This window comes from Crocodylus porosus, unplaced genomic scaffold (assembly GCF_001723895.1).
Source record: "Crocodylus porosus isolate Cpor-Errol unplaced genomic scaffold, CroPor_comp1, whole genome shotgun sequence".
Lineage (NCBI taxonomy): Eukaryota > Metazoa > Chordata > Crocodylia > Crocodylidae > Crocodylus > Crocodylus porosus.
In genome coordinates, this window is record NW_017728907.1 from 46,141,672 (window position 1) to 46,161,666 (window position 19,995).

Sequence of the window (19,995 nt, forward strand, 5' to 3'; positions counted from 1 at the left end):
TGAAACCACCTGCGAGCGAAGCCGGATGCGCTGGAACCCGTGGTCAGTGCGTTGGGTACACCTGAGGCTTGCGTGCGGGTGTTTTCAGGTTCGGGCTCCCCCCTGCCGATGGTATGTAGTGTGTGTATAACATGCACATTGCTCTTCAAGACGGCCGGTGCTCCTGGTTCAGCTGATGTCCAGAACGGTCTAACCAGGGCCACGGTGGCGAGAGCGTCATTCTGAGTCCCGTGTTGTTTCTGGATGATAGCCGTCCCCTGCAAGTGATTTCTTAAAACCGTTGGGCCAGCCAAGCTCTGTCTAGATCCTGGCGTGTTTTGGTACCAACAAGATAGGTTACTGGGGGAGCTCAGAGCTCTCCGTGAGTTGGGGGTCTCTTTTACAGCAAGACTCAAGATGCTGTCTGGTCCTCTGCTACTTGAGACCCTTCACCGTCACTTGGCTTAGCAGGGCATAATGTTTTATGAAGGAACATAATATAAGAGATCCTAAAAGTTGTAGCCTGCAAGCTTGGGGTAGTAGCTGTGGTCCATCCATTCCTACCCCCCTCAGCCATCGCCTGGCTCTCGGGCTCTTCCTCCTGCCCCCACGCAGCTCCAGGGAGGCTGTGTATGTGTGTGTGTCAGAGGTGCAATTCAAGCATCTTTTGCCCTTCAAGTCTCTCTTCTCTCTTTTTCTTTTTCTTTCTTTCTTTTTTTTTTTTTAAGTTCCAGAAATGCTGTTAACTTTAATTTGTGGAGTTGCTTCTCGAGAGTGAAAAATCGATGGGGGGCTATCGCAGTGTGAAATTCGACTGTCACCATTGAGCTATAGAGTTAGCAAGATGTCTTAGAAGGTAAAAAATAAATCGTGGCCCAGCAAGTGCTCAGCTGTGCTATTTCAAAAGGGATATGAGGCTGATGGGCCGTTAGAGGGTATTTCAGTTAGATGGATGATGATTCCCTGTGAAATATTGGAGTTATTCCATAGGTAAGAGAAACTTTAGCTTATAAAGCACAAACAGCTGCCTGCCAGCAGCCTGATTCTGCCCTTGGACGTGGGAACAGCTTGTCGGCAAGAGAGCTGGTTCCTAAAAGCAGCCGCTCTGATGAAGGTTACTTGACCCCGCTGTGTTTTTTGTGGTGTGCTGAGGATGTGATTGAGTGTTTTGTCCTAGACTGTAAGCTTTATGGGGCAGGGCTTTTCTTCCTTGTGTATGTGTGTGGGATGGGGGGGGTACCTTGCACCTAGGAGCCCTCCAAGCCTGGTATCCCATGAATAATCAAAAATAGTTCTGAACTTCAGGACGATCTGTGAATTTGCAGAATGTCTCAAGGCTCATTCAACCCAAGGCAGGTGGAAAGCGAAGGAGCAGGTCCCCCGGCCTCCCTGTCACAAGGCATCGCTCTCCAGCCAGGGCCTGCCTCTGAGTCTTTCTAATCCACTGACCTGGCTGTACTTGCCAGGTATATAATTTTCCAAAAGGTTCCCCATAACATGATGCTCCGGTGCCACGTTTATCAACTCCAGGAAATGAGAAGTGTGGGCTATTGGCTTCCTCGATCTCCACGCTGCTATTTAATGGTGGCTGCAGCAGTGCTCAGAGGTCGTAGTCAGGAACTCCTTTGCGCCAGGCACTGTACAAACAAAAAGGTAGTGCTAGTCCAGAATGTTTGTCTTAAAACTCTTGGGCTGGTAAATGAAGTAGTATTGCAAAGCAAGTGGCTGGGGGAAAGAGCAGGCTGAAGGAGGAAAAGGCATGTTCCCTTCTCTCTCAGCTGCAGCATGTTTTCAGTAACCTGCTTCTTGATGTTAGAAACACACTCAGTCTCCATGTCTCTTCAGTGCCAGGGCCTGAACCTTGCTCCTTTGGCTTCTGACCAGGCCTTCGCTCCCTCTCACTCTCTTTTCTTCTAGGATTGGGTATTTGACCAGTCAAAAATTGTAAAAAATTCCCAGTAGGTCCAAATAATACCCAGAGAAAGCACAATTTTTCACATTTAGAAACGTGGCCAAAACAACCAATTTAAAAATCTTATTTCTTTCAAGAAAATGACAAATCTAGGGGCTTTTTTTGTAAAATAGCTATAATCTTTGATCAGTCAAAAACTATGCAGTCAATCGACCGATTTGTCAACCCTGCTTTTTCCCTTTGTCTCTCACTTGACAGTTTTGAATCTCCTCCCCAAAAGCCACATTACCCACTTTGATGCATGAACATTTGTTCTCCATCCTTTCGAGAGCTGGTTTCTAATTTCCAGCAGTCTCCGTCCTGTCAGCTGCTGGTTTCCTTCGGCAGCTCTGGCCTGGTGCTCAGTGAGGCAGCGTCAATAAAAGCATTCACGTCCTTTAGCGGCTTTGTGCTGCTTTTGTCGGAGGGACTGGTTTAGCGTAAGTGATGCTAATTCCAGGCCTCTGGTTCCCTGCAGAAGGGAGCTATTGAATAACACTCGGTAACTTCAGTGTGAAAGTTCCCGGGCAGGTCACGCGGATTCTAGGAAACTACTTTGCAGATGCATTATCACGATGCCCTTGTGTAACTCCCAATCAATGACCGTTAATGGGAAGTTCTGGAAAGCTTATCAGCTGGAGGCTAAACCCCTTAGCAGGCAGCAGAGGAATTCAAGCACCGCAGTGACAACGTGGAAACTTCCTGTTTACTTCAGCTGCTGGCTTCTGTCCGTGAGAGTCGGAAGAACTTCATTGTGCGGAGAGGGGAGGTGAGGCTCTGCCAAGATCACCTCTCGGCCCCAGGAAACTGCCTGGCTCGCTGAACTGGGGCAAGGAGAAGGCCAGTGAATCTCAGCCAGGGTGCCTTTTTGAGATGCTCTCCAGGGTGCTGCGGGGTGCTATGCAATGTTAGCACTATAAGGTGTGCAGACGTGATCAAAATCAACCCAGAAATTTCAACTAGGATTCCAGAGCATTGAAAACCTTCTGCTCTGTAGTCTTCCTGAGTTCTTTGCAATGGAAGAATTGCTCTATTTGTTCCCTATAGTCAAAGAAACAAGTGGAAACTAAGCTAGCATTTTCCAAGGGGTGCCTTGAATCTAATGAGGGGTGCCCCGAGTCTAACATGGGGTGCCTCTGATCTAAAAAAACCAGTAGACAGAGAGCTGCATCCAGTCTGTATCCAGTGGCACATTACAGCCACCCCCTTTCTCCGTGGAGAGGGGTCGCCTGTCTAGACAACAGGTCTCTGCAGCCGTTCTTCCATCTCGAACCAAATAGGTTCTCCCGGAGAACAAGATGGAGCCACAGTCGGTGTGCCAGCCCCTTGCATGAGGCTGTGCTTCCAGACTCTCTGGGCTTGCCCCCCAGACCCATGGTAGAAATGCTCTTGCATCTGGGAGACGCGTGTGAGAGGAGAAAGGACCATCAGCATCACGTAGGAGATGAGCTGTGTGTGGAGCTTGGCCTGGGAAGTTATTTCCTTGCTGCTTCAGCAGGGAACCTCGCTGCGCCACAGCAGCCTTCCCGCGCGAGGCTCTTGTTCTTTGCAGCCAGGGCTGCTTTAGGCAAGCAGTGCGGTGGCATTTATTTTCTCTTTGGAGCAGAGGACTTAGGCTCTAAATCTGAATCAGAACGACTCATGTATTCTTTCTCCCAGCTTTCATGTAGAACTATAATTGCTCAAATGGCATATTTAGGCTTTTGGCACGCGCTCAGCCTTTCACTAGCCTCCTTTTCCAATCATTCCCAGTGGCCAGTGGGTACTACGGCTGCATCTCAACGCACCGACTCAGAGGCTTCTTACGTTCTGAATGAGCAGTCGTGCCATCTGTCTCTGTTTTGATCCGGGCTGGGCCCATGTGTCCCGATGAAACACAGGCCAGGAAAAAAAAAGAGAGAGAGACGAGCCAGCTCCTGAATTTACTCTCTGCCTCTGTAAAGACATTGTTGGGCTCTCTGTTGCCGAGGCAGGGGAGGTGTGAAAGCATAATGAATTCTTCTGTCGTTAAACTCTTGGGGGAATCTTTACTCAGGTCCCAACTAAACACGGCTTACAACGCCTCCCTGCAACGGTAAGCCCCCTCAGTGATATTGCAACAGCGCGTGCAAGTGTAAGAGAAATAATTCCTCTGCGGGGAGAGCAGAGACAACGGTTCGGGTTTGCATCGAGATGAAATTTAGTCAGGAGCAGCATCCAAACTTGGCAAGCAGCTGCCGGCATTAACAACTTGTGCAAGCAAGTATAAAATCGAGGCGCTCGTGCCTCGGAGAGCCGCGGCTTCGCCAGCCTGCGCCCTCGCCTCCCACCCCGTTCCGAATTCGCGACTCTGAACACGGAAACCAGAACGTGGAACATTGCATTATTCATCACTTGGCAACCGGGAGCCAGGGCACTTCGCCAAAATAAACCATCCGCTATAATTACAGGTGAAGCAACATTCTTTAATATCTTACAATACAAAAACATACATTAATCAAGGCAAGAGGGCGCTCTCTCTGGGTTTTTTTTTTCCATTTTTTTTTTCCTAGAAGACAATAAATTAACATCCGTGCCAATTCCCTCAATGCATGTGACAACCCTTGACTGGATTAGAAGACCTCCTTTATTTTAAAAGAGGGTGGATTAAAGACAGGCCCCCTAAATAAGGTTTTTAATGTAGGTATGGTGAATGCAGTTCCTAAACCGCTGATGTCTTGCCAAAAGCTTCAGAGGCCAGCCTTTGAGCTGGTGCATAGCATTATTGCTTGGTTGACTTCAGGGCTGCTACGTGCCTTTTTACTCCAGCAAGGGATTGGCCCCTTCTGCGTTGGCTTTCCCATCCGGTGAGATGTATTCCTAGCGCAGCCTCCTGCTGCCAACATCTGCCATAAGACCAACCATTTATTGGGTTGGACCCCAGGTCCGTCTTGCCCAGTCTCCTGTGTTACGCAGAGGCTGGAAAAGAGAGTGCCCTAAGGTCTAGGAAGATCTGATGCAGAGGCCGTGCCCCTCCTGTACTCAATAGTGACTGATTCCCCTTTCTTCCAAGCACGTGTCCGATCCCTGATTAAACCATCAGCTTCCACCACATCTGGTGGCAACGAGCTTCACCCTTTAATTTGACGCTGGGTGTAGCACATCTTCCTTGTGTTCGTTTTAAACTTACCATCTACTAGTTTGGGGTTATTGCCCCTAGTTCAGTAATGACAGTGGACATCCCTCTGCATCCAAATGCTCTTTGACATGAGAGTATTGCAGTTGTCCCTTTCAAAGACCCCCCTGTAAAACTGGCAGGGTTTCATGCCCTAATTCTGCTGTCCTGTAGGATGGCCCCCCGTGCCGTCTCCCCTGTGAGCCTGCCTGGCTGTGATTGCATGACTAGCACTGGAGCTTGCACCTACTGCAGTCACTGCCAGCAAAAGTGCAAGGCAGGTGATGTTACTCTGGGAACAGAGGACCTTTTTTTTTTAAAACTCCAACATCCTTAATTAGGCTGTTTTTCACTCCTTAGCCTATCTTGCCTGGTAATTTTGATGCTCTGGGTGTAGTGTTAAATATAAGCAAGGTGCAACGTTACATTGCGTCCTGTTGCTCCTTTAGTCTGAGCAAACGCTCCTCCTGCTATGTGTGCACAGCTCTGGTGCCGTGCAGTGCTTTACAGGCTAATAAAGCTCAATCTCTGCGCCAGAGGAGTGCGCGGTAGTTAGGTAAACGGAGAGGCAGGGAAGGAGGGTTGCAGCTATGCGAGACTCCAGTGTCATTGCTTTGCTTGTTGGATCAGGATTATGTTGGATCGCACCCCCAAAACAAGCACGGGGTAGGAGCTTTCCTCCCTGCAGTGCAGGGACCAAGACGATCCTTGTTTCGGATCCATTCTTTGCTCTGCCTCAGTCCTGCTGCAGCCAAGCTTTCCTTCTGGCCATCCGGTATGCATCCCGTGTAAGCCATTAGCAGCTTCACCTGTGCCCTTTGCAAGAGCCAGTGGAACGTGCTTTCTGCCGGGATCATCATCTTCTTTCGTATGGCTTTAGGAGCAAGAGCTGTTGTCACCGTTTTAACTTCAGATTCCCCAACCAGACCAGTGCCCTGCTGGAAAGCAAGTGCTGGGATCAGGGGAAAAGATTGAAACCAGTGGGAGCCAAGCTTTTTGGCAGATGTGCCATCAATTAAGCCCACACCCCTCCCCCAGGGCGCCACTCCGATCCCCTTCCCCTGCCCAGTCTGCCGCTCTGCTTTCTGCTCCCTGTTCTGTGCTCCCTACCTGGTCTGCTTCTCCGTTCCCTCCCTTCCTGCTGCATGCCACACTCATAGGCCATGTACCGTGGTTTGGCCACCCCTGTGCCCATGTGTGTCAGGAGTGCAGCGTATTCTCCTGCCAACCACCACGTTTACAGGCACATGGAAACAAAAATAAATGTATCATGGGGGGTGGGGAAGAGTGGAAGGTCGGGATATCAAGTGTCAAAAGTAGCCCATGAAATTTTACGGGCGGTGCATTTAATCAGCGCTAAACGTTTTTTACAAGGTACATACAAACAGTGGCGCAGTTAAAATTTATGGAATGTTATGTACAGTGCGGCCATTTATGAAGAAGGGAAAATTTATACCCGGTCGAAATAAACAAACCGGAGGGATGTTTTATGGAGAGCACTTGACAGCCGAGCTCCTTGAGCAAAACCCCCCGGAGGCAGGTCCTGGCTGACAGCTTCGAGACGCTTTCCCGTCGCGGAGGCTCTGGAGCTGTGGCACCCTCGGGCTGCGCAGGGGCAGGGAGTTAAATGTAGTAATGCTCTTGTTTTATGGTGTACGAGCGGCCTGGAGCGAGTCCCTGCAGGAGCGCCGCGGCGGCTGAGTACCGCAGGTAGGAAGGTTTTCCGCACAGCTCTGACTCCTTAGCCTGTATTGGCTGGTGGCTTCTCTCCAGAAGGGCACTCGGCTGTCATCTGGGGTGAAGTTGGCTGCTCCAGCATCAGCATTTTTCCCCCCCTCTCTGGTCAAGTATTTTGTTGATAAAGCACAATCTTCGGTCAATTGAGAGATTCCAGAGCTGCGGAATCAGAGATAATTTAATTAACGGAGTTGCTTGTGATTGCCCCCGGGGACTGCGGGTGGCAATCGCTCGATTTAATTTGGAGAAACAAAGATCGCAGGCATGCTAATGCTTGACAAATAACCCGGCTTGGTTGTCTTATGGGGAGGCCAGCTGCCTCCCCCAGGAGACTCTCCCAGCCCATGGAAGGAGCTTACATGGAGATTATTGTCTTCTGGGTGGCTTCTTTGTCTCTCTTTTCCCAGGACTGGAACAGAGAAGGAGTGAGCGGGTTTGGGGTTTATTAAAGAGCCGTGGGGCAGAGAGAAGAGAGAGGCAACAGCTTAGAGCAAGCTGCAGGAAAGGGTTTGCTGATGCTCTTCCTCGCCTTCTGCCCAGTTCCATAAATCTGTCTCCTGGCGTGGAGCCGGCACAGAAACCTCTGCTGCATTACCGTCTGGTTGACCACAAAACCCAGCAAGCAGACAACAAAGGGGGTAACTCAGAGATTCATCCTCAAAGCTGGGCCTTGGTGACTCTTTCCCCGTGCCCGCATCTCCGTGGCTGTCCAGCCGCAAGGCAGTGCCCATAGTTGGGGTTTCTGGGCACGGGAGCCTGCCTCTCGTAACAGAGCAAATCCCCTCCATGGTGCATGTCCGTTCTTGGGGGGGAAAGTGGAGAGCGTGTGATGAACATCCACCCCTGGAAGAGGCACCTGGGAGGAGTGTTTACTGGGAGAGAAACCTGCACTGTTAGCACAGGGACGGGTGAAAAGTCAGGCGTTTGGGGTCCAGGCATCCCAGCAGCTCTGCAAGACAGCTGCCCCCAATCTCTGTACTGGCATTAGTGTGTCCTGGCTCTCAGTGCTCGTTACACAGGTCAAGGAACGCTATGGTCCACACCCATACACCCTGGCTCTGACTGGACCTGGCCGAGGTGCCAGAGCAGGACAGCGGAAGAGCTGGGGCTGGCCCCAGAGCCTGGACCCCGTTCCAAGCACCGTCTGCTGCCAGCTCCTGCCCTCCGCACCCAGTGGTGCTCATGATGGTGTCAAAGCATGCAGTGTTGGCCCGTGTCACATGCCGTCTTCCCCAAGCACACGAGTGTGAGCATGCATGGGAGGGAGCTCTGTGCTCGCCCAGCACAGGAAGAGTCCTGTCAAGCGGTGCTTGTGGGATGTGGGAGGGAGTGGGATGAGCTCCGAGACAGGCACATAGGAAGTGACTCTTGTCTTTATTCCCTCTCTGGAGGTTGGTCCAGCTTCCTGCATTGGCTGATGTTTTCCCTATTTCCCTTGACCCTGTTTCCTCCACCTCTTTTGGAAGCCGCAGTGTGGCTGCTTCTTGCTTTTGATATCATCTGGAGTTTTGCACCTCTTGTATCTGCTGCTCTCAAAGACTTTCCCAAAATCTCGCCCATGAGACATGCAGGTGGCCAGAACCGTGCCCATCTCTGCCCAGGAGAGAGGAGTAGAGCCCCATCCCCTAGATCCATCGTCAGGGCTCGTTGAGAGGGCACCTGGCAGGGAGGAATGCAGGCTTTAAAGGCGGCTGCAGCAGCTGAGCAAGGAGAGGTTGCACCGGCTAAAACTCCCTCTCCTGTGAATGCCCCCCAGCCTTGTTAATAAATGTATATTTAACAATGTCTGGAGCGTATGAAGTGATAATAACTAAATCGATACCTCCCGCATTGATTGTGCAGGATCCCTACAGCGTGACGCATGCAGCGGTGCGGTAATTTTCCAGCTAACTAGCACCCTGATCTACAGCCCTCCTATTGATTGGCCATTGTATCAGGCAGGCTCTGAGCATTATTGCTTATGCCTCTATTCAGCCTCCTTTTTCTGATTCATTCGTTTAATACTGGACAGGTGCGATTCTCTCGGAGGCTTTCCGAAAACAGCCGATGGGGTCAGCCGCTCCAACTCCTGTGAACAAGCCATTTGCTATCGCCTCCCATTGCAGCGGCAGAGAGTTTCCCTGGTCATGGCGGGGCAGGGACAGATGCCTTCCCGGCATCCCACCCGAGAGGCTCATCACTCAGGGCGTTAAGAGGAGCCGTGCCTCCCCACAGGCCAATTCAGCTGCTGTTGGCGGTTTGCTCATCAGCTGCTTCTGCTGAGGGGGAACTCGGCTCATTTCAGAGCTCTCTGGTCCCCGTGGATCTCTTCCTGCCCCTCTCTGGATAGCAGAGAGCAGTCACCTCGCTGCCAATGCACCAGGTTTCAGGGCAGCGGCACTCCAGGGGCAAAGGGAGCAAAACTCTTTTCAGTTTCCAGAAGAGATGCCAGGTCCCATCCAGACAGGACCAAGGCTTGACAGCTCCTTTGTGCGATCGCCACCCCCAAGCGCTGTGGGAGCCCTGGGTTCATTCCAGCCCCGGTTGCAGCAGCTGTTTGTGCAGAGAGGAGCAGCATCGGCAAGGGGTGGAGGGGGATTGTGCGGCTGTTCCACCTCATGCAGCTCTTCGCTGCAGCGGGGACCCGTGCCTGTCTCTGCTGCACACCTGCCAGGCAAGCAGCTGAACACCCGGGCTGGGACATCTCACTGAAATGGGAGGGACCCAGCAAAAACAACTCTCCCTTCTGGTGAATCAGCAGTTTCTAGCAAAACCGTTCCTCTAAAAATCCCCAACCAGTGCCAAAGCAGAAAAGGCTCTTAGGGTAAATCCGATATCTTTTATTAGGCCAACTAAAATTTTAGTTGGTCTAATAAAAGATATCGGATTTACCCAAATAACCTTGTCTGCCGATGTCCTTAGACCAATACAGCTACAACCAACACAGCTCAACCAATGCAAAGGATTTTGAACATGCGCTGCCTGCTTGCTGAGGACCAGGCAGGTCATTTCAGCAGGAAGCTCTGCGCCACTTGTTCGTGAAGCTCTGCTGCCCTCAAGGTCTGCATTTGTCCTCTGCCCCCGCCAGAGTCTTTCCAGTGCGTCGCAGAGCTGCTCGCTTTGCTCACCAAACCGAGGGGTTTCATCCTGGCTGCCCTGCCCAGGGGAGAAGCCACAGCAAAGTTCCCATCTGCCTTGAGAAGAGCCAGCACAACAGTCCCCCGTGGCTGGTTTCCAGGCTGCTTTGTGCCGTGTCTTACAGCTAAGGGTGGTTACATACGGGGCACGTGTGCGGCCCTTTGACCCAGCCATTATGCGTTCTGGTCCCTTGTATCCACCTGCTGATATGCTGTTTGCTGGTTTCTGTGACCCCTGCATGCAGCTAGGCCTGTGGGACCCTGACCAGGGCTCCTAGCTGTAACGGTGCTCCGTATAACAACTCGAACATTAGCAGGCAGTCGTTCTTCTGACAGTCACATTTGATCTGGGCTTCACCGAAACCACTGTCACCTGCAAACTAAGTCTTTTTCCCTGCCCTACTATCAAAGTTTCCCCAGAGAGCATCAGGGGAAAAGCCTGCTTGTCTCTGGCCCAAGTCACCATGGCTCAGCCTTCTCCACCGCTCTTCTCCGGCATCCCTGTTTCCCAGCCTGGCTGTCTCCGGGCGCCCCGGATTTTTTGGGGGCCGAATGCCTCTCCTTCAGGCTTGCAGAATGGCTGTCATGCTCATCCCAGTATCCACGTGACGTGCGAGATAACGCTGCCCATCAGATGTGACCCCAGGCACACAGGCAAGTGGGGATAAGCTGTTTTTATCGCTCACTGTGGTGTGCGGTATCTGCAGCTCCTGGTTTCCTCTGTGTTCATGCCTTGCCTGTACGAGAGGAAGGCTCAGAGCTGCATATGCTCATTTGCAGTGGGGAGGGAATTGCATTGACATAGGAAAGCCTTAGGATGATCAGACAGAAGAGGGTGAATGGAGGTGACCGCCCATCCATGCGGACTGTGCCACCCTCTGGCTGCAGGCTGCTCCAGCCAGTATTAACCACCCACCATCCTTTGCTCGCAGGTCCTAGCTGAAGCTTTACAGCCTGGCTTCGGTAGGACTCCTATTTGGCGCGGTGGAAAGCAGGCTCCTCCTTCACCCTCACATGCCAAGCTCCTTTCCTCCCAGCCTTCTCCCATCCTCCTCTGCACCCGCCTCGAGGGCCGTAAATTTAACTTCTCCTTTCCCCAAGCCCCGACGGCCCACCCGCCCTGACTCCTGTCATCTTTTGCAGAATTACGGAAGACTCAGCAGTGACAACGTTCGAAGCGTTAAAGGCTCGTGTCCGTGAGTTAGAAAGGCAGCTTTCCCGTGGGGACCGCTATAAATGTCTCATTTGCATGGTGAGTAGCACTCCAGTTGTGGTAATGAATCAGAAAATGTCTTGGTCCCGAGGCCTGGTGTCTGTTGAGGTGGAGAGAATCGTACTCGTCTCCTGGAAGGGGAGCACACCCCTGTGCCTGCCCAAGGCAGAGCCCCTCACCTCCCCTCTGAGTACATGTACGACAAGTTTCTCAGCCCACAGCTTCCCTTTTGCTGCACACATGGTTGCTCAGGTCATTCCCATGCATCCTAGGGGCCATAAGACCTTGGCCTCTCCTCTCAGCCTAGCTGTGCAAGGCTCCCCGATTTCCAGTCTGTGGGCTTGCCTGCCCTTAGGGAGAGCAGCCCCGGTTCGGAGGTAGGACCGTGCCCAAGTGTTTAGAAGTTGCCTGCATCCTGATGCTTCCATGTGTGGCCGTGTTGTGACTTCCCTAAAGAAGGCCTGCAGCTCCCTCTAATGGCACAGCACCTGCAGCTGTCCCCCTTCACAAGGCTGCTTCTCCAAGCTCCGTGTGTCAGCAGAAGGAAGGTTAAGAGCTTATGCAGGGCAGCCCTGTGCACTCTCGGCTGGCAGCAGATGAGCAGGTCTCCCAAGGCATGCTGTCACTTGCCGGGGCTGTTTGTCAAGGCAGAAGGGGGAACGTGCACCGGCCGTAGCAACGTTCCCTCGAGCCTGTGTGGCATGCGCAGCCACACAGGCACACCTAGCAGCACGGCATGAGCACGCCTGCGCAGCCATGCACGCCGTGCAGCTTAGAGGGAATGCTGGTGGGGAAGTCGCTCCAGCAGAGCAGATACCTGGGATTAGAGTTAACCTCACCCCAGTCCCTGGTCTTGTATGGTCACGGGACCATCCCTTTGGGATCAGTGCCACATGGCTGCGGTAGTTCCTGCGTTTCCCTCTCCAGATAACCAGGCTGAGCCGCATGCCCCTTGAGTGGATCACGAGTCTCCCTCAGACTCTTTTTGAGAGGCAGAGACGTGGTCCAAGAAGGCTTTCCCCTATTACATCTTGCTCCATTTTCCCTCCATCTGGAAGCTTCTGGGAGCTTGTGCAAAGACCCTAGGATTTCTGCCCTCCCTTGCCCTGATGCTTCCTTGTTCCAGAGGTGGTAGGCGGGGGTGGGGGGTCTCTGGCCTGCACCTTTTTGCCAGGCTCCAAGCAGGCGAGTGCCCCGGAGATGAGACCCAGGGGATAGAACCATAGGGGAGGAACGGCCTGGCCTTCACAGCGACGGTAATGTCTCTGCTTCTGTCCGCAGGACTCGTACACAATGCCCTTGACTTCCATCCAGTGCTGGCACGTGCACTGCGAAGAATGCTGGCTGCGGACTCTGGTGAGGCACTCGACTACTTTCTTGTTGATTCATAGACTTCTCTCACTCCCCGACACGTGGTCTGCTTCAAATTACCGTGGGAGCAGGGGGCTGCTGTTTTGCACCACGTGATCTGAGCATGGTTCTGGCTTGGGGGGCTCCCAGCACTTGCAGCCAAGTGCCCCTCTCATGTTCCAGCCCCAACTGGGTTCCCCTGCCTGGAGTCGGGTGCGAGGTGCCATTGCTAGAGCAGCCGGGCACCACACCATGGCTATTGCTGGCTTCAGGGCTATGTGCCAGAGGGGCCCCGGGGCGTGGAACATGCTGGCCTGCCAGAGGAGTTCCTCATGCAGGGCCGCTACAGCATTGGACCTCCACTGAAACACGCTGAGCTGAGCTTCCCAGGAAGCTCGGGGAAGTGAACGTAGCCGAGAGTGCTGGAGGTGGCTTTTGTTTCTAGAGGGGTGGAAACAGCATCGGGGATGTGGCAATGCTTCTCATTAGGTTTTGGACTGGATGGAAGGGGTGGCTTTGCACACCCCAGACTCAGAGTTTATTTGGAGGTGTCCCAGTCACTGCCGGCCTCACTCACCCCTCAGCTGGAGCAGTGGAAATCAGAGCTGGTCCATTTTGCCCTGACTCTCCTGCCTTGGTGGGATATTCCCATGCTAGATTGCAGGCCGCATGGAGGAATGTCACGCCTTTCAAAGCAGTTGCTGCTGGGCACAGCGAAATCCTGTTGTCCTTACGACCCGACCATTGGGCAGTATCTCCTTTAACACCGCTGCTTAAAAACTTGCCTGCCAAAGCTGGCAGGACAGTGAAGCCCCAGCAACAGCAGGTGTCCGTAGCAACCTCCATAACCTGGCTCCGCCGTGGGCAGTGTTACGCAGCTATTCCTAGTCCTGTCACCAGTTGGTCATACAGGCTTTCATACCCCATCAGCAGCTGTCGTAGCAGGAAGGTGCGCCAGGGATCGCCAGGTTCAGGAGGGGCTGTGAGCTGGCAGCTGAGCATTGCTGTCATGTATGGGGTCCCCCTCTCCTCTCTTCCCCTTTAGCTGACCGGTCACAAGCCCTTCTGATGCTCATGTGTACCATCCCAGCTGCCTTCAGATCCCTTTGTTGCATTTGCCATCATCACAAGGCTGAACCCCTCCAGGCAGCAAGGGGTTCCCCTTGGCTTCGCCCCCCCCGAGGAAAGCAGCACATGGGGCTGCTCTCACTGTCCAGCCAGGGTCCGTACTGGCACTCGGCTCTTCCGCTGCCTGGGCAGGCGAGTGGGGATGGGGACAGGACCAGCAGGATGGGGCAGGAGGCACTTGGCACTTGTGTAGGGGAAGCAATTAATAAGCAGCCACTCATCTGTTCCCCAGCCCTCCCCTCTCCCCACAGCCCGCAATTTATTAAAGCAGGCCTTTCACGAGGCATGCTCCTGCGCAAAATCCCCTGGCCTGGGCTCGCATGTTTCTAATGTAACCATTAAAACGTAGCCCGAAGACAGCAATAAAAACCCTGGAACGCCTTGGTGCTTTTGTGTCTTGATCAAAGTCAATGTGTGTAATCTCGTTAAGGCTGCCCTCCCCTCCGCCTCGCCCCTTCCCCCGCTTTTTATGAATTTAATGGCACGCAGCAGCTGGGCCCGGCGTTGAGCGCGCACCAATCTGCATTGTTCTAATTAAGGTATCTCCTTATATTTCGGGCACAAAAGAGACTCTTGTTTTTTTTAATGAGCGAGGAGCTGTGGGATAGTGTGTGTAATAATCGCCCCTGTTACCTTTCCCGGGGTATAAAGCGAGCCCCCCGGGGGGGCGAGGAGGGAGCCCGCGTGGGCAGCACACATGGAAAGACTTGGTCGGGGGAGCGGGGCAGCATTTTTCCCGTGTTGTGCAATAAACAATTTGTTGGAGTTTGGGGCGGGCGGCTCACGCAGGGCTTCCGGCGGGTTTTGAACGCGCTGGAGACCTGCCATCCATCCCGCCAGAGAGCAGCCCCACTTTCCCTGCACGCCTGCGTTTTATATGTGCCGCCAAGGCCTGATATTCAATTAGATTTCTTCTTTGTATCGTCCATTAAACAAGGAAACAAAGGATCAAAGCAGCCAGCAAAGCCGCGGGGTCTGCTCGGGGTGGTCAGAAGTGCAGGAGCTGGGCTGGGTGCCTGCATGAGTCTTCTCGCAGCAGAGAGGGCCTTAAAATGTTTTAGGCCCGAGGTTTTCCAGGCTCGGTCTTCTCTCGGCCCTTGCCGGCCTTCCAGAGGTGCTGCTGAGCATCGGGCCCGTAGGGCAAGGTTCTGCTCTGGAAAAGGCACAAAAAGGGCTGGTTTGTATCTTTGGCTTGGGCATGGGTCTGCGTAGCCGAAGAGGAAGAGGATGCGGTACTATGTACACGCTCGCCTGGGACTGAGGGTCACACTGGTGCATGCACCCTTTTTGTCCCTGGGACATGCCGACTGTGGGGTGATCACCAGGCAGGGCAGGCTGCGGCTCCTCTCCCAGCGCTGTATGGGGTGAGCAGGAGTGAAAGCACAGCGCCGAAGGCAGCAGCCCAGGCTGAGGGCAGGCCTGTTCAGGAGGAAGCATCCCTGATCTGCCGTGGAGTTAGGATGGCTGGAGTCCGGCAGTGGCCCAATGTGCCTTCATGCCAGCGGGAGCTGATGAATAATAATTCAGGGACTGTCCAGGTTGTGCCTGTTGTTTGGAGAGAGGACTGAGCCCCAAGGTGGTGACCGTCAGCCCAGCCCCACCCCCCGGTAGCAGCCAGGAGTGCTGCCGCGTGGGTCCGTATGTGCCGGGATGCCGGGTGTGCCTGTATACCACACAGCGGCAGTCTGCATAATCTAATAAACCCTGCCTGGATTGGTCTCCAGCTTTGTTTTATCCGGCTTCTGAGCTCCTTGGTACTTGACAGCGTTTCTCCAGGGCCTGAATGAAGCGTGTTTGATTTAGTTGGTGTTGTGCTTCCAGGAGTCAGGGGGCTCTCTCTGTACTCAGATAGGGAAACTGAGGCACGTTGTTAAGCACTGTCCCGAAGGTGCTCTGGAAGCTGGTGGAGGTCAGCCCAGGATCTGTCTGATCCAGAGCCACAACCGCTGTGCCTGCCTGGCATGTGCTGCCACGCGCCCGTGGGGCATCAGCCTCTTTTGCTGGTCGTGGCTTGGCGAGAGTCTTTACCGCGGTGCTTGTTCAACTTGGCCTAGCCGCTCTGTGGCATGTTCGCTCGCTGTCGTGTCCGCAGATCATTTGCGAAGTGATGGCTCCGTGAGACAGAAACGCAGATTCAGGGCACCGGCCCCCCACGGCTCCTTCCAACCACATGGGTTCTTCCTTGGCTTTCCTGCTCGAATTGGTGACATTGTAGGGAATGAGAGCATGTCCCCAGGTACTGCCGGCTGAGCGATTTGTTTTCCAGAGCCCAGGACAGCTGAAGAACCACAGCGGCTCCTCTGCCGTTCACCCGTTTGAGGACTTCTCCGAAGGACCCCTGGGGCAGCTGCACCGCACCCCCCTCCGAAAGCCCTGGGCCTTCAGCCTAGGCTGGCAGAGGGCACACGGAGCACCCTTCAGCCAGCAGCCGCTCTTCTCTAGAGTACGAGGCAGGGAGGCAGCGGCCCAGCCCACATGCGCATCCCATCATGGCAGCATGCACGCAAACCTGCCTTGCTGAATGATGCATGCCGGACCCAAGAGCATAGTGCAGCATGCGGCCTTGTACTCTCCTTGACTCCTGCCAGCCACTGAGCTAGCTCAGTGAGGGAGCACGTGCTCAGGGCTGGGACCCCTCTGTGTACTTACCCCCCCAGGGGCAGGCAGAGGAGTATGAGCACACCGGCACCATGCATGTCTTTGGCCCTGGATGGAGCCGCGCTGCCACTGGTGGAATCAGTGAAAGTGCTGCACAGCCATTGTCTGGCTGCAGCCGTCCCAGGGAACTGTGTCTTAAAGGACGAGAGCTACAAGGAATGTGGCCTGGCAGCTAGGGCAGGACTTGAGGAGAGGCTGAGGGAACTGGGCTGATTGAGTCTGGAGGAGAGAAGACCAAGGGGGATTGAATAGCAGCCTTCACCTCCCTGCCGGGGGGCTGCAAAGAGGATGGGGCTGGGCTGGTTTCCGTGAGGGCAGACGACAGGACAAGGAGCAATGGGCTCAGGCTGCAGCAAGGGAAGTTGAGGTTGGATATTAGGAAAAACTCTCTCACTTGGAGGGTAGTAAAGCACTGGAACAGGTTCCCCAGAGAAATGGTGCAGTCTCCATCCTTGGAGGTTTTTAAACCCCAGCTAGACAAGCCTTGGCTGGGATGATGTAGTTGGGGTTGGTCCTGCTTGGAGCAGGGGGTTGGACTAGTTGTTACCTCCCAAAGTCCCTTCCAACCCCATTTTCTAGGCTTCTGTTACCTCTGCTCCACTGTTGCTTGGCAGTGAGAGACCCTGCACAATAGCCCCCGCGTTCATGAGCTGCCCAGGGCTGGCTGCCGGTCTGTCTCCTGACCCAGCAATGTCAAAAGCTGCTGCAAGTGACCCAGAGCGTGCCTTCAGTGGTCCGGAGCACCCCCTGCCCGGATGCTGCATCCTCTTGGGAACTGCTGGCCCGCAGGGCAGCTGGAAGTATCTCAGCTCGCACTTCACCTCCTCATTTTGGTCTAAAACAAACACCATGTCATTCCTCTTCCTTTTTTAAGAGGAAACCTCTTAAACCAAAGCGCCCCAATCCTTCCCAGCCCCACGTGAGCCCTAACGAATTGGCAGTGCTGTGGCTCTCGTTAACTTCTTTTTCAAGCCACCCAGATCGATTAGCCGGCGTGATAGATCCATCACTTGCCAAATCTAAATTAAGAAAGGAGCGTGGGCAGGGGAAACGGACTCCATTGCAGTCCTGGCCCCTTTTCTTGGCTGTGTTTCAGCCCTGGAGCAAACTTCCAGCAGCGGGTGGTTTTTTGTTTTTTTACAGACCCCTGAAAACTGGGGTTTGTAATGGAAAAGCTGAGGTGGGCGCTCCTGTGGCCCACACGGCTCTTGCACATCAAGGCTTTTCTACCGAGCAGGGATGAAAAGAGCAAAAGGACCTGGAGGAAAGAAAAAAAGAAACGTCCGACAGGTGTGACTTGTTACGGTGCCACATTTTTATTTCAAGGGGAAAGTTTTTAGTAAGTCCAGCTGGCAGGTGAGCTGGGGAGGTGTGGGGAGCACATACCTTCCCTGCTCCTGGTGCCAGCACACGAGAGAGGATGGCTTTAATTGCCTCTTGCAACAAATACAGCGCACCACTGAAAAAGGGGCAGGGGCAAGGAGCAGAGTCGTAAGGGGGAGATTTTTTTTTCAGTCTTTCACAAAAAACCCAGTGCTTAGAAGTCGGGGCTCTGACCCCAGCACGCGTGGGGTGGGGAGAGGATGCCGGCCAACAGAAAGAGCTCTTGAGGGTCATTTTCAATTACACTATTTAATGCCCAAGCGGGCACGGAGCCGTGCACACAGCCAGCCCGCCTGCAGGACCTCTGGGCTTGAGCATCCGCGCTGCAGACACCAGCCACAGGCACGTCGCCCTGCCCTGGGCACAGGTGACGTGCCACCTGCCGCTGCTGCAAAAGAGCCCACATCCAGGCACGAAGCACAGCCGGGCGTTTCTTCCCATAGGCCCAGGAGCTGTACTGTGTGGAGACGCAGCCCCCACCATGCGCTGGTGGGCAAGGACGCTGCCGAACGCAAGGCACGGGAGAGCCTGGAGGCTTTGTGCGAACGCTGAGCGGAAGCGGGCAGGCTTCGGCTGGACCTCTTCTGCCCCAGGCGTTGGAGCTTCACCGGTGCTGCCCGTCGGCTTCAGGCTACTTTGATGAGAGCCAGGTTAGGTGACATGGGGACATACCAGAAGAGGCCATTTATCTGCCTGAAGTCCTGGCATGCGCAGGGCTAGGCTGTCCCTCAGCTTGGGACCTGGCGCACGAAGGGCGCTCTCACCAGCTCCCAGCCGGGGGGGAAGTGGCACACGCAGGCCCTTTGGAGCTGGGATCCCCCGGGGGCAGCTGTCCCTGCGATCAAGGGCTCTGTGTGCTCTCCACCGGCCGTATTCAAGCGCGCAGCTGTCGGAGGGGTAAGCAGTGCTGTTCTCCCGGGGCAGGCACCTCTGCCCCCAGCGCCAAGTACCTTCTCCTCCCTCGCCCGGCTCTGGGGCTGTACGTGAAGCAGGTGGTGTGTGCAGGGCCAGGCATTGCTGGGCCGGGGGAGGAGGACCGGCCCAGCCCCATTGTACAAGGTGCACAGGCTGGAAAGCGCTGCCTTTTCGCTCCCCCGCCAGCCCCCAGCTGCTGATCCCCTTTCCTGGAAGCCTGACACGCAGGTGTTTCTCTGTTGGCTTGGACACAGCCCTGTGCTGGGGCCTGCGTGGCCTCATGGTCGGCTCCCTCTCCTTGCCCGTGCTCTGGAAGGCTGGGTTTTTTGTCAAAGACAAGGAGACGGCCTTCCGTGCTCAGAGATGCAGGGGAGCACCCAGCCAACCCCACACACCATCCTAACGGGTGAAGCAGACTGGGCGTCCCCCTGCCTCCAGCCTTACAAGCTGGGCCCCGTCTCTGCTGGATGGAAAACGCAGAAACAGATGTGCCATAGCCACCACATCTGGAATGCCTCAGACCCCCTGTGGGTGCTGCCTTTTGCAGCTGCTGCCCAGTGTGACATGATTGTTCAGGGCAGATGCAAACTTTGGGGCCCTGTACCACCTCTCGCTTCTGGGAAGGCCCCTGAGGGCAGAGCCCTTGTGAAGCCACAGGGGATGTGGGATGACAAGGGATTGAAACAGCAGGCATGGCGCCTGCATCCCAAGTTGCAGAGACTGGGTTTAAAGGCAGCGAGTCTCAGCCAGTGCCTGGGGTGCCACAGGGAGCCACGCAGGGCTGGCACCGGCTGGCGTGGAGGCAGGATTCGCACGGTGAACCCAGAGGTTGCACACAAGGATTGACAGTTGTGGTTGTTTGCTGCAACTGCTGTGTGGTCAAGAAAGGAGTGAAAACTCAAGGGTATTTTCCGTGCGGGCCTTGAGTTTCCCTGGGGGGCCTGGAGTCTGTGCAGGCTAAAAACATTGAGGACTGCTGGTTTATGCATTTCCAGGGAAGTACATCAGCTCCTGCTCCTGCTTTCTGGAAAGGGGAAAGGGTCTCTCCTGGGCTGCAGAGTCCAGAGCTTTGCTCTGGGCAAGGAGATGCCTGGGGTGGATGGTAGACGTGGCCATCCCGCTGCTTCCCAGGTCTGACTCTCCCCTGGTAGCAGCACCAGGCAGTCCCAGTCGGGACCAGCTCCATTGCCGAGCCTCACGGCGTCTCTGTCCCCCCCAGGCAGGGCATCGTCTCCTGCGGACGTTGCGGGCCTGGCATAGAAGGTGCTGAGCGTCTGCAGCTCTTCAGCCAGCACTTCTCCAGGGGGGTCTTGGAGCAGTGTAGTAGGATGGGAGTCCTGCCCTGCTCCCAAGTCTGGCTGCCCAAAATCCCCAAGCCGCATCTCCTCCAGCTGCAGGTGTTAGCAACAAGCCCCTGCAGCTTGCTAAGGGA

At 54.5% G+C, this 19,995-nt stretch overlaps 1 protein-coding gene across 6 annotated transcripts in view; it reads left to right on the plus strand.

Annotated features, from left to right (window-relative positions):
* RNF220 (ring finger protein 220) overlaps nt 1–19,995 on the plus strand; it is a 223,520-nt gene that overhangs the window by 200,133 nt on the left and 3,392 nt on the right. For all 6 annotated transcript variants that reach the window (XM_019531308.1, XM_019531310.1, XM_019531309.1 and 3 more), the window contains 2 exons: nt 11,060–11,168; nt 12,411–12,485. In XM_019531308.1, coding sequence (XP_019386853.1) covers nt 11,060–11,168; nt 12,411–12,485 — 184 coding nt within the window. The remainder of the gene's footprint in view (nt 1–11,059; nt 11,169–12,410; nt 12,486–19,995) is intronic.